The sequence below is a fragment of the Pygocentrus nattereri genome, chromosome 18, assembly GCF_015220715.1.
Source record: "Pygocentrus nattereri isolate fPygNat1 chromosome 18, fPygNat1.pri, whole genome shotgun sequence".
NCBI lineage: Eukaryota > Metazoa > Chordata > Actinopteri > Characiformes > Serrasalmidae > Pygocentrus > Pygocentrus nattereri.
In genome coordinates, this window is record NC_051228.1 from 10487769 (window position 1) to 10501513 (window position 13745).

Consider the following 13745-nt stretch of genomic DNA (forward strand, 5'->3'; position numbering starts at 1 on the left):
TAAAAGAATGGTAAATGTAAACCAATAAGGAAGCAGTAACTAAAAATGTAAATACTGATGAAAACAAACAAACAAATAGCTCTAGGCTCGTGGTCTCTGATTGGCTAGCAGTATCTTACTCTCCTGCGTCATGCTTGGTCGTTAAGATCTCAGCTCCTGAGCGATGACTGGCCAGCAGACGAGTTGCGAGTATAAACTACTAGCCAATCACGGCGCAGGGAGCGGGGCTTGTCTGAATACGGGTGGGAAACGAGCGCACGGCCGGTAGAGAGAGTGAGGCGCGCTCTCGGAGGAGAGAGGAGGGCAGGCAGACTCGGCGCAGCATCCCGCCTCACAACATGGATTTGCTGTTCAGAACCAGCTGCGGAATGATTACAGGACTTTCTCTGCTTCTCTGGTTCGTCCGCGCGTCGTCCAGCAAAGGTGAGGTCACGTCGCTTTCTCCCTCACTGTCCGGGTCCTGAGAAGATTTAGAAAAGACGTCAGCAAGTTGTTTTTGAACTTTCCCGTCGTGTTCTTCATTAGAAGACGTTTTGCGTGTTTTTTCCGCCACTCTGCAGTTTAGCTTTCTCCACGGTAAAGCTTTAAAGTGTGTTTTGCATCAGCACATTTCTGAATCTGAAGCGTGTCTGTGGACGGGTGGATTTGGACATTCACTTGGCTACATTTCTCGGTTTCTAGTAGTTCTTTTAGCCGTGCAAATGAAGGCTGTGAGGGTAAAAAAGACAGAAAAAAGGATTTTCAGAATGCGAATTTGTGTGAAAAGAGTCGTTCCTCTAGAAAAAATACTAACATGGCACAGAATTGGCGCGGTTGGGTTCCAGGAACTCAGAGGAGAACCAGAGAAGGTGAGCGGGGAGGGTGAGGACCTGCTGCGGCTCTGGAAGCTCTTCGGCCGGGTAGAGTTGGGGCAGAGCGCTGCTGCTCGTTTCCCACTCCGCAGATCTCTATTACAACCAAGTTCGTTGTTCTCGCCTTTGCCGGTGCTCGGCGAGAGCACTGGCACTGCAGTAACACACACACTGTCCGGTTAACTCATACGGTGGGCATTTGTGTCCAGTTGGGCTTGGAATGAACACGGCAGGCGTTAATTACTCGAGTCAGTGCGGAACTGAAGGGGTTTGGCATTGTGTTCATTCGACACTGCAGGTGTTAACGGAGGACTGCAAGGGTTAATTCGCCCTGGACGTGTTTATTGAGCAGTAATTCAACTCTGGAGGGGTTCATTCAGCACTGTATGGGTTAATTGGGGGCGGTAGGTCGAAGTTGTAGCTGTAAATGTAAAGCAGGACTCTGTGTGGCTCATTCAGCAGTAGGTGTTAATGCTGTAAGTGTACATTTAACCTTGTAGGACTCAGTCCAACACTGCTTATGCCAGTACAGGACTGTAGGGGTGGGCGATATGGTAAACAGATATCATTGCGATACCTGACGTTTTCATACTGTAAAATCTAGTTTTCAAATATATAGGATGCATACTGCATCATATATGGATTTCCTTATATATCCAACTTATATTTGTCACTTATGGGCATATATGTGACAGGCATGCCAAATTATTTGGCTATTTTCAGAAATGGGGCATATAATTCAGCCATACACTCACTGACCACTTACACAGGTGCACCTGTTCAGTTGCTTGTTAACACAAATAGCTAATCAGCCAATTACACAGCCACAGCTCAATGCATTTAGGCATGTAGAGGTGGTCAAGACAACTTGCTGAAGTGCAGACCGAGCATCAGAACGGGGAAGAAAGGGGATTTAAGTGACTTTGAACGTGGCGTGGTTGTTGGTGCCAGACGAGCTGGTCTGAGTATTTCAGAAATTGCTGATCTACTGGGATTTTCACACACAACCATCTCTAGAGAAAATATCCAGTGAGCGGTCAGTTGTGTGGGCGAAAATGCATTGTTGATGTGAGAGGTCAGAGGAGAATGGGCAGACTGGTTCGAGATGATAGGAAGGCAGCAGGAACTCAAATAACCAACCAAAATCTCTGAGGAACGTTTCCAACACCTTGTTGAAAGTATGCCATGAAGAATTAAAGCAGTTCTGAAGGCAAAAGGTTTACCTAATAAAGTGGCCGGTGAGTGTATATCAAGATATATAAACATATATGATATGTTCTGATTGATTGATGAATTGATTGATCCTCTTTGCTAATCAGTCAACCTGTATTTCAATTGGAGGACATTGAGGGTGACAATGCAGCCAAGCCAGACAGCCAAGGAGCAGTGAAAACCATTAGATTGTAGAAACATATTAAAACAATAAATAAATAAACGAATAAATAAAAATAGCAGTAAAATTTAGGAGTGAAACAGCAAATGAGAATACACTAAATCAAATTGCGCACATAAAATAACACACACACACACACACACACACACACACACACACACACACACACACACACACACATGTTCAAAGCCGCTTCTCCCTCTGGGTCGCAGGGGGTGCTGGAGCCTATCCCAGCGGTCATCGGGCGAAAGGCAAGATACACCATGGACAGGTCGCCAGTCCATCGCCAGGCGGCACAAAATAACATAAATTACAAATGAAATAGGGATGAAATGATAAAAAAATTGACAAGAAAATGAATTTAAAAAATGGAAAACGATAACTAAGCAATAATGACAAAAGGATGCAGATTTTCCTGAGATAGACAACTTATATATTGTCTATATATATATTATAATTATATTATAATATATAATATAATTAAATATTATATATTTCTTACATTTGGACATATATGTGATGTACATGCCAACTTATTTGGCCATTTTTCAAATATGGGACATATATTTAAGCCATATATCAACATATACAAACATATATATGACCAAACGCATCATTCATGTGTGAATGACATATTACTCATATATGCTAGCTTCACATTATATGAGGTTTTTTTGCATCTTCTTTGTTGCTGTATTATTAATCTCTAAAAACGCCTTGTAAAGTGTGCAGTGAGATCATTAACACATGGTATAAACTGAAACATTGTTCCCTGACACATTTAATATTCAAAATCAAACAGATAGTATAACAATTCTAGCTACACTGGGATGGATTCATCTACATTCAACCATCAGACATGTGTGTGTAATTCATATATTATGCATGTATGACCCTTATTTAATGCTTTATTGCACAATGTTGCCTCAGGGCAACAACCCATTTTCCTCACTTTACAATAACATTACGCATATTTTGAGGCAATGATAGGATTAACAATAAAGGGAAGAGTTTGAGTAAGTCAATAAAAAGCATGGACTTGGTCATACACATCTCTTAATGGGCACTTCTATGTCTTTTTAAAGATTCAGTGTAAAGTTTTTTTTTTGTTAGAAGAATTTGCAGAAATATGTTTGTTGCCTAGAAGCAACAGTGTGTGAGAGAGGAATGGATTTAGCCAGTCACAAGCCAGGTCTCACCACTTCAGGGAACATTTCTTCCCAATGTTGCACAATGTTGCCTTGAGGCAACAAACTGCACACATTGTTTCGTTTAAATGTGTTTGAATTTAACAATCAGGTATGAAAAAATAAACCAAGGACCATTTTGTGCAAGAAAAGTGAACTGAATTCTTTTTAATTGCTCTCATAATGCATGCGGCAGAGGGTTAATACTTATATCTCCTTATATAATACTTGTATCTCCATTCTTGGAATTCCATGACTTGGAAAAGCATCTGGTTCCATTGACTCACATTAAAAGTAAAGTAGGTTTTTTCCTTCTCCTGTGACGTCACCATTTTGGAGATACAAGCTTGTCTCCCGACAACAGCGGTATATTTATACATGCCTGACTTTTTATGATATATATCCAGATTTCTGTATGAGGTGCACCTTGACATTAGTTGTTTTGAGGTTTGAACAAGGACCACTTAAGCCACATTTACAAGTACAATCAAAATCTCAGAATTCATTATTTTAATTACTCGCTTACTATGCTGAACTACATCTTATTAAACAGGATTACGCGCTCTTCATGTCCTTTAAGAACTGACAACATCCACGATAAGCTCAGGAAAGCGTATTGTGATGTGATCTAATGTAATTCGTCATGATAGTGATAAATGTCTTACAGGGCTGTGTGTGTTAATTCAGTGCTGTAGATGTTAATGCAGACCTGCCCCCGTATCCGTGGCATCTGGCTTCGGGTCAGTCCGTGCCATACGTGCTTCGTCTTGAGCACTTCCTCTGCTGTGTCCGCAGAGCACGTTAAAAGCCCACGTCAATCAGCGCCGCGAGTGTGTGGTGGTGATGAGCTTCCAGGGTTTCGTTGCAGTGCCTCGTCTGCTGCTCACATGCAGCGCTTTCCACCAGTATTGATTCTGAAAGTGAGAGAAGTGTATCTATCTAGAGCGCATTAAAGGAGGTGTTATGGTTATATATTATTCACGTGAGGCAAACAGCTGCATGCAGATGTTTCATGGCTCTGCTTTTGTCCACTGGAGGGGAAAGGATTAGGAAACATCCTGTACAGCGCTGTGCCAAAGTCAGAGACCACCCAGCACGTTTCATTTCCGGGCAAGATGGATTCATTTTTCAGCATCAGGTGAAAAGCAGAAAACATTAACAGATGTCTAAATATTAACTGACTACAGTATTAGACTTTTCAATATTGAGTGCATCCACCTTTTCACTTCATTACAGCCTCCGTTCTCTTTGGAGACTTGGGGCCAATCCCATTTCATCCTACCACTTAGCCCTGTGTGTTCACGTCTAGGGATAGGGTGTCCCGATTCTTATTGAGATAGAGGGGTAGGGCTAAGAGTTAGGGCTATATGGCCCTTGAAATGGAGTGTTATGTCTTGGTAGCTAGCTAGCTAACTTTCCCATCCCACCTTAAGTAGTCCAGCAGTTCTGACGCCTGAAGCGCCAGAATGGAACTGTTGCACCATTTAAGGTGGAACGGGAAAATTTGACCAAGAAGCTGGCGATTCGCTGACTTCAACTTCGTATCTCCAAAGAATTAGTGGTGAGCAATAATAAATAACTGCCTTATATCCCCTCTTTGAAAGTCTTTGATGCCCTAAATGTAACTAAAGCCCAGCATTGAGGTCGCTGGACTTTTCCCTGCTCTGCTATCATTGAAGACGGGCAGGGTCGCCTACAGAGCAGCGCTTTTTTTTTATTTGAGGGTCCCATTTCGTAGGGCAAGATTTCAGCCATATCCTTTTGAAAGTCAATTATTTTAAATCAAATTTCAGAAATATCTCCCAGACAACTTGTATGTAATGTTCACTTTGACTGGAAATGAAATGAATGTTCTTTGTCTTTTGCACAGTTGTGGCACAGTATGCTTTCCTGTGTACTGTGGATGCTGTCAGTCTTTAAAGAACACATATAGAGCATGATTAACTGAGCTGTTGGAGTAAATGTAGTGCAGGGCAGTATGTAAAACATTAAATTATTATTCTGTTCAAGGCGTTTGAACACCATAATTGTTTCATTTTTGTCGCTTCCAACTTTAAAACTTCAAAAAATGAATTTTGCCATATCCCCCGCTCCCGTGTACAGTGTTTCTGTTTAGGGAAGCTGTAATGAGATTCATCTGTGTTGTAATTGAAGCAGATGGTTCTGAACTTTGTAAGCCTCTGGCTGTCTTCAGTGCACCCTTGGCTCCTATCTGGATCTGTCACACTGTGACAGATCCGTTTTTTTCCCATCGTTAAAAATCCACTTGGAATGGAATCACAAGCCGACAAGCTGCAGAGATCTTCGGCAGACCTCTCTTTAATTCTACGCCTCTACAAAAGCGCTTCCCCTCTATTTTTGGATTGCCCGAGGTGCTCTCGAGGCCAAAGAAGAAACAATGCCTCGCATGGTCTCGGGTCAAGGCAGTCGAAATGAGCTGCTCAAGAGGATGAATCGCTCTTGGCACTTTAAATGAAAGTACTTGGAATGAAAGTGACCTCGCTGGGTTTTTGTTCCAGGAGTCGGGTTGAAGATGCTAAGATATTCTGGTGATCATCGCCACGAGATTGTGGAGGGTGTTGGAAAGCAGGACACAGAATCAAAGCCGCGCTGTGTTCTGCCGGAGTCTCCAGAGGAGGCCGGGCTGAAGCTGGAGAGGCTAAGCTCACAGTAGCGGAGCCTAAGTTCACAGCTGGAGCCTAACGTTTGCTGTTTACTGTTTGAGCCAAGTGACCCATTTCTTTCCTGCTCGTTTTCCACTCCCCATCCTTCACTGCCCAAAAGGGCCATTCACGTGAGTTTTTGCCCGCGTAAGATTAAGATTAAGTGACCCTTATTAGTCCCACAACGGTGGAAATTTCACCACATACACACTAGTGAGCACACACAGTAGGGGACAGTGAGCGCACTTGCCCAGTGCAGTGGGCAGCCCTATCCGCAGTACCTGGGGAGCAGTTTGGGGTCAGGTGTCTTGCTCAAGGACCGGTGACCTTCCAGTCAAAGGACCAGTTCCCTAACCTCCAGCCCATGATTACCCCCATAATGCCAGGGCTCGTCCGGGATTTGAACCTGGGACCTCTCACACTCTCAGGGAGAATCATACCCCTATAGCGAGTAGTGGGAGATGAGAACAGCAGCCTGCTGACCCGAGAACTTTAGGTGTAAGTTTTCATGGAGGTTGTGGATTGGTTGTAGTTGTAATTTACTAGCAGTCAATGACTGTCTATTGATTTAGGCCTGTTGCATGTGGTTTTAAGCACAAATAGCAGAAACAAAATGTGAGTTCATTATTCCAAGTCCTTTCAGGAAAGTCTTGTTTGCTTGGCGGCAAACTTGGCAACACTCCAGTTTTTTCCAATCATACAAGACAGGTGGATGTCTGCATGGATGTATGCTTAAAGGGGAATTTCTGGCTTACAACTAGTATTTAATATACTTTTGCTTACATTACGTAGTCTTCTGTAGCATCACTCCACCCTTTGGCTTCATCTGTTTGACGGAATTTGTGATTTTGTGTTGTTTTTGTGTTTTCATCCAGTGTTCTGTCACTACAATACCCAACATGCATTTCACAAATACATTACCCAAACATTGATCAACAAATCCTGACTGCTAGCCGCTGATCAAAAGGCTAATTAGTGCATCTGTGTTGCCTTTAAAACTATAACAATAACCTCAGTTGAAAAAAACAACAGCCCACCCCTTTCATTTTCTTATAGTCTTTTAGAATGTACTTTCACCTTAAAGAAGCATCATTAGAAGGGGGCGGTTCCTTGTTTTTAAACCATAACATCACTTTAAAGACTGCAGTGGCCCTGCGGTAAGAGGCGAGTGTGCATGTTTACAGTAGATGTAAAAATGGGTACGTTTTTTATTTCGGACAGATGGTCTTTTTAGGATAAATTTAAAGCTGTAAGTAATTTTTTTCTTTGCAACTTTTAAAAAGTCCTGAGCCGAACCTAAACTTGAGGTCTAAAATTCGATTTACTTTTTTTTCTTTCACTTTTCACATAAAATTTCCCTGAAAAGATTTTACACAGCAAACTTAAGATACAGAGACAATTTAAGGCCAAGGTGAACTTTTAGTTATGTTTCATGCATGTGATGACAGGCTCTCACCTCTTTGAATGCGGACACACTACACACGCTCCTATTTCCACAACAAGGCAGGCCTTTTCCATGTACCTACACCTGTACCAACAAGCTGATTGGCTGTTTTTATTGAAGGGTGTCACTTTTTCGGAATACAACTGCCATGTAAAGTGTTCATTTTTTTCCATTCATATTATGACCAGTATACTGCCTCCTCCTCCTTGATAATGTTTCTGTTAATATGTATAATCATTATTACTATTAATACTAATTTTAAATATATTAGAATTTACCATTTGTACAGTATTATTTGATTACTTACTGTTCACTCATGGTCTTTTCGCTTCTTTTCTTGGCCTTGATGACATCACAGAGTGTTTGTGCTACATTGAAAAGTTCAATGTACCCAACTTTGAAGGGTGCCACCTGGTGGGAAATGCCATTAGTTCTGACCCAAGAGGTGGTGTGGGTTTGATTTCAGCTGATGGCTACTGCCATTGTGTCCTTGAGTGAGGTGCTTAACCTCATGTGGGTAGGCATTTAACCCCATGTGTCATAATTCATTTTTACATCACTGTTTTTACTTTATCCCTTACAATTAAACAGACTGTGCCTTTAAGACTGATACACATGTCTCTTTTCTGATTGGCTACACTACATTGTGCCTCATTCATAAAGCAATATTTATAATTCGGATAAAAGGTTGGAAGGAATTGGGTGGGCTAATGTACTGTTGGCTGAATGTGATACATTGTTTTTTTGTGTGTTACAAAAGCAGTGATTTCACAATGGGCTCTTTTTTTGTGGTTCATTTTCCATATATGGACCATATGGGCTGTAGAACTGGGAGGAAACACAGTATAGAGTTGCATTGTGTGGATAAAAATAAGACTATTAGCTACGACTCAGTAGGTCATGTGGATTGCAGTTCATCGCTACTGCCATTGTGTCCTTGAGTGAGACACTTAACCTTATCCATATAGGCACTTAAAGGAGAATTCCAGTGATATTTTCGTCATTTCTTCATTCAGATCTCATATAAAGTCATTCAGAGTGGGTTGATGTGAAATAGTTCACGCTGGAGAAACCTGCTTGGTTTTCTTTACAGTGGTGCTGATGGGAACCAGGGCTCGCATTGCCTACAGTGCAAATGTAGCCATTTTATTTACTATCCAAAACAATCAGTGAACCTAAACGTGTCTTCTGAGTTTTTATATGTAATGTGGATGATGATAAAATTGTTAAAAATAAGAAAAACCGGTTTTTATTGTGGGTTATTTTGCCTTAAAGCACCCTGCATGTACCAGGCCAAAACCTGATCATTCATAACCATTTCATGTAATAGCTTTTTGTGTGGGAGCTTTTAAACTCTTCAGAGGTCTGGTTCGCATCACCACTGTGAGCAGTTCCGACTCAGTACACATCTCATGAACAGAGAATTCCACTTCAAACTGCTCTGAATGACTTTATTTCCATCTTACCCATTGAATCAGCTAGAAATGGAGAAAAAAATGGTGGAATTCCTCTTTAACGCCATATGGATATAGTAGTTAATGTACATGCCTTTGAGAAACGCCCCAGGTGTATCTGAACGCTGGATGTTTAGAAGCAGGCATGTGATGCAACAACCGAGATGCAGGTGCACGGCTTCATGTAGGCCATGCGGGGAAGACTAAAATCCCCCAATTAAAAAGCTACTCTTCAAATGTTCCACTACAGAGGACCATTTTATCCTCATCTGTTTACCTGTCTGTGCTCGACCCAGCGATTTTCATGCAAATCAACAGAGCAGCATGACACCACTCTTTCTTCTTTGCATTAATGATGCGCAGTTCACTCAGGCTGGTTCTTCAGAGAAAAACAGACGGCAGGTTTGTTCATTTCATGCGGCGTCTTGCCTTTTTCGCACATTCTCCATTCGGCGGCAGCAGAATTTAGGGACTGCCTATCTGATCTGGGGAGGACTTACTTTCACTCCTCTCGTTATCGCTTCGTTCAAGACGTTTATCTCCGCGGAAAGCCAGTCTGGAGGCAGCCAAGTGCTCAATTTAATCATCGACTGTATGGCGGCTTATGGGCCTGACGCAGTATCTTGGGCGAGCATGTGTTACGATAAAAGTTAGTCGCCGGCAGAGCTGCGGAGAGGCCCCGGCTGTAATTGTGAAGTATGTTGGCATGGCTGGCTAAAGCGAGCAACAGAATCAATTACACTGCTGGAAGGGGGCGGGCTAGAGGAAAAGCCAAGAGAGGTCTCTGCTTTGGCCGGCTTTCAACTCCGTCCGCTGTCAGCCGCCGAAAGATGCCGTGGGAAGAGTCAGCTCCTCTAAAGACTAGGTTTAATCTTTGATGAGCTGTTGTGTGTCCACTTGTTCTCGTCCCGTCGCCCAATTTGCTCCATGTTGTTATGAGCCGAGGGAGGCACGCATAAGATGAACTCATGCACTATTAAAGAGGCTGTGTCCTACATTTCTCTTGTTTTTTGGGTCCACTTATGACCAGGCCTGAATGATTTTGGCAAAATGTCTAATTGCGATATTTCGGACCAATATTGCAAATATGATTTCAATTCAAATTTTTTATAATTGAGGTATTAATTGAGGCATTGGCCTTTTTTGGGCTAAGAAGACCAGAGTATAATTTTCTGGATTGTCAAAACGGTATACCAGCCTGCCAGTTTTTTTGTGGTTGTGATGTCACAGAAGTTCCCAGGCTATAGTTATTAGGTCAAATTTTCACTTTCCATATTTTCACCATTACCGATGTACATTCAGTTCACTGCTTAAAAAAACACCTAGTATCGATGTCGTTTTTTGTGAGGATCATTCCTCAGTAAGAAACATCAGGATTGGAAGTTTTCGGCACATTTATTTTTAAGAGCGTGATGGGAAAAAGAAAGAAAAACGAAAGATGCAGTCGAAGGCAGCCTCATGCGAATTTATCGCTTTTCAATGAGTCAGTTGTTTGCATGGAAAGGAACATAAACTCCCCGCGTAAGATCAATTTGTTGAGAATGCTCCGTGTGTTCCCGGGCAAAAGCGCACTGTCCATTATGATTCATGAGAGCAAGGCGTCTCGAAGTGCTTGGATAAAGGAACTGGGGGGGAAGCAGAGAATAAATCACCCTCATACATCTTCTTTACTGTCATTTATGAAAATATGTGATTGGAAAGTCAAACGGAGAATGAGCGCGTTATGAAGTCAAGGTTACAATAGTATCAGCGGGGGCTTTTTTTTTTCCTCCCAACACCCCTCCGCCCCCCTCCCGACCATGAACTCCGAGCCGGCGCTCATGAATCTAGATTTATTAATACGCAGTGCAGTATTTAAGCAGAAAATTGGCCGAAAATTACGCCCGCACCTGTCAGTGACATATGCCTCCCTGTTTGCTCTCAAGGCTGAATTCCTCAAAAGACTTGAGCACCTAAAGCTGGACACATTCATCTTGTGCAACTGTCAGTACTGATAGGTGATACAGGGGAGCGAATTCATCATCCAAACTGATTCTGTCTCACAGTATATTCTGCACCTGGGAAAATATTTCCTTAGCTGCCAATGCAAAAGCGAGATTGGGAGTCTGCTTACTTTTTTATTCTGCATGCACTTCTATTTCTATCTGCGCTGAAGGTCTGAACACTTTCGTTTTGGTGCCGGCTGTTAGTGTGACTACAAAGTGCTATAAGGGCATTTGTCTTGAATATCAGCCCCTCCGCATGCAGTGTTTGGGGGGGTATGTGTGACAGTAATATGATTATGATTATACAGTAATGTTTTCCTGTTAAAAACAGGAGTGTAACACATTGTAAATATAGTTTAATGTAGTTTAAGTTCACAGTAAAGTTACTCTTCTCCTTTATTTGTATTATTTTTGTTTCTAAGAGAACAATATTAATTTAATGTGATGCATTTACACATAAATTCCCTGCATCGGGGGTTGCCAACCTTTTTAACAGCACAGACCAATGCATAGCCTACAGCACTGCGTGTTATGGTGCCAAGCAATATCACTAATAAGGCTAATTAATCACTAAGCTTTTTTTCCAGTACCACTTGAGGTTATCATGTAACATCATTGTCACCTACCGTGAGTGTGTTTTCACATGCACTTAATAACCGGATAACTGCAGGAAATCTGATTTTGTCAGTAATCCGATCAACGTGCTTAACAGGCACTTGGCTAATCACATAATGGGGAAACTCCAGGTCTACATGAATCAGGTAGTAATCAGACGAAATGGGGGGATTTAAGTCGTCTTAATTTTCTAGATGATTCACTTTCATATTTTCAGATAAGGCGGCACAATGTTTTTCACCAACCTGCAGCTTGAACTTTGAGTTTACGTTACATTTACGTCACGTCTGACTGTGAGTTTAGTGGCTGATTGCAAAGCAGAAATCTGATTACCGAGGCAAGCACCCTACACTATACCAATAAGAACCCTTGGGCAAGACTCCTAACACCACCTTGGCCTACCTGTGTAAAATGCTCAAACTGTAAGTCGCTCTGGATAAGAGCGTCTGCCAAATGTCATAAATGTAAATGTAATGTCCATCCATCCATCCATTTTCTAAGCCGCTTCTCCGTCAGGGTCGCGGGGGGAAGCTGGAGCCTATCCCAGCAGTCATCGGGCGGAAGGCAGGATACACCCTGGACAGGTCGCCAGTCCATCGCAGGGGTAAATGTAATGTAATGTAATGATTATTGCTTGACTCATGTTGACACTGAGTTTCCCCATTATCTGATTATTTAAATGCATATAAACGCATTGATTGGATTACTGACAAAATCTGAATTTCTGCAGTTTTCTGCATTTTCTGCAATTTCTGCAATAATCATCGGATTATTAAGCACATGTAAATGCATTCATTGGTGATCATTGAGCACTGTTAGCATTAATGCTGGTTAGAGCTGCTCGATTATGGCCCAAAACTCTAGCAGCCCACTGAGAATTCTCCCAGTTTTCCCGATTACCCACTGTGGCATTGCCACTTCATAAAGAAATGTGCAAGATGTGTTTGTTGTTGTTTCTTGAGGGACTCCTTGAAACCAAAATGTCTCCAAACAGCTGAATAGTTTTACCTTTCTTGTTGAACAGAAGCTCTCGTTCCGATATCTTGGCTCCAGAAGAACTAAACACACTGCAGCCTGGCTGAGAGTGAGTTCGGGCGTTTAGGGAGAGGTGAGCGTGCAGCAATGTAGAGGAAAAGAGGTGCGCAGGATTTATAACACAAAGCAAAACAAAAGCATTATTGCAAAACGGAATGTGGCGCAATAATCGGTTGCACAATGATCTTGGAAGCTAAAATCGTAATTGAAAATAAAATTTGATTAATCGCCCAGTCCTAATGTTTGGTGTGCAGGTGAGACGAAACTGACTGAAAAATGCCTAGATTTCCACTCAATCATGACTTACTACTACTAGAGAATCCATACTTGGTGTGTATGTGTGTATATATATATAAATGCAAAACATATGGGTCATATCTATATGTCTGATAGATGGATAAACACCTCAGAGATCAAACATCTGTTTTTAAATATTGTATAAACATGTCAGAGAACAATATTTTCATTTTATTTATATATTTTAATGATTTTATTTATTTATATTTTAGGTATTATACTCATTTCCACTTCATTCATGCCGAAGAAACAAAGATGCATAAAAACCTTGTGTTACATAACATGAAGTCAGCATATAAATGTAATATATACCATGTATATATGAATCATGTTTTCTATCGTATATAACGTGTTACACATATACATTTGTATATGTTCATATATGGCTGAAATATACGTCCCGTATTTGAAAATGTTACCATGCATATGTCCATAAGTGGCAAATTTCATAGTTGACATATATATATATATATATATATATATATATATATATATATATATATATATATGTACTTATGTGATAAATATAATATATATTTGAAATCTGTTTATGGACATATCAGATATATCAGATTTGTATATGGGTGACAAAGTTTTCACTTTTACAGAATGAAAATAATTTGTACTATAGACTTTACATGACATCTCATTGTTTCATAATTTATCAGTCCAAGTTTAACAACCCTACTGATATAATAATTGACTGAACTATTGCCCAGTTAACAAGCTTGATGCTAGCCGGGGAACCAAATCTATACTTTCAAAATCAGCGAAATGAAAAAAGTCCCATAATTGGCTGCATCCTCTTGACCGTCTGAATA

The 13745-nt window shown here is 41.2% G+C and overlaps 1 protein-coding gene across 2 annotated transcripts in view; it reads left to right on the forward strand.

The window, feature by feature from the left end:
• The first annotated feature begins 282 nt into the window (after nucleotides 1–282).
• Nucleotides 283–13745, forward strand: part of cntnap3 (contactin associated protein family member 3) — a 212306-nt gene continuing 198843 nt past the window's right edge. For both annotated transcript variants that reach the window (XM_017681680.2, XM_017681681.2), the window contains exon 1: nucleotides 283–423. In XM_017681680.2, the coding sequence (XP_017537169.2) occupies nucleotides 339–423 (85 nt within the window). In that variant the 5' untranslated portion in view covers nucleotides 283–338. The remainder of the gene's footprint in view (nucleotides 424–13745) is intronic.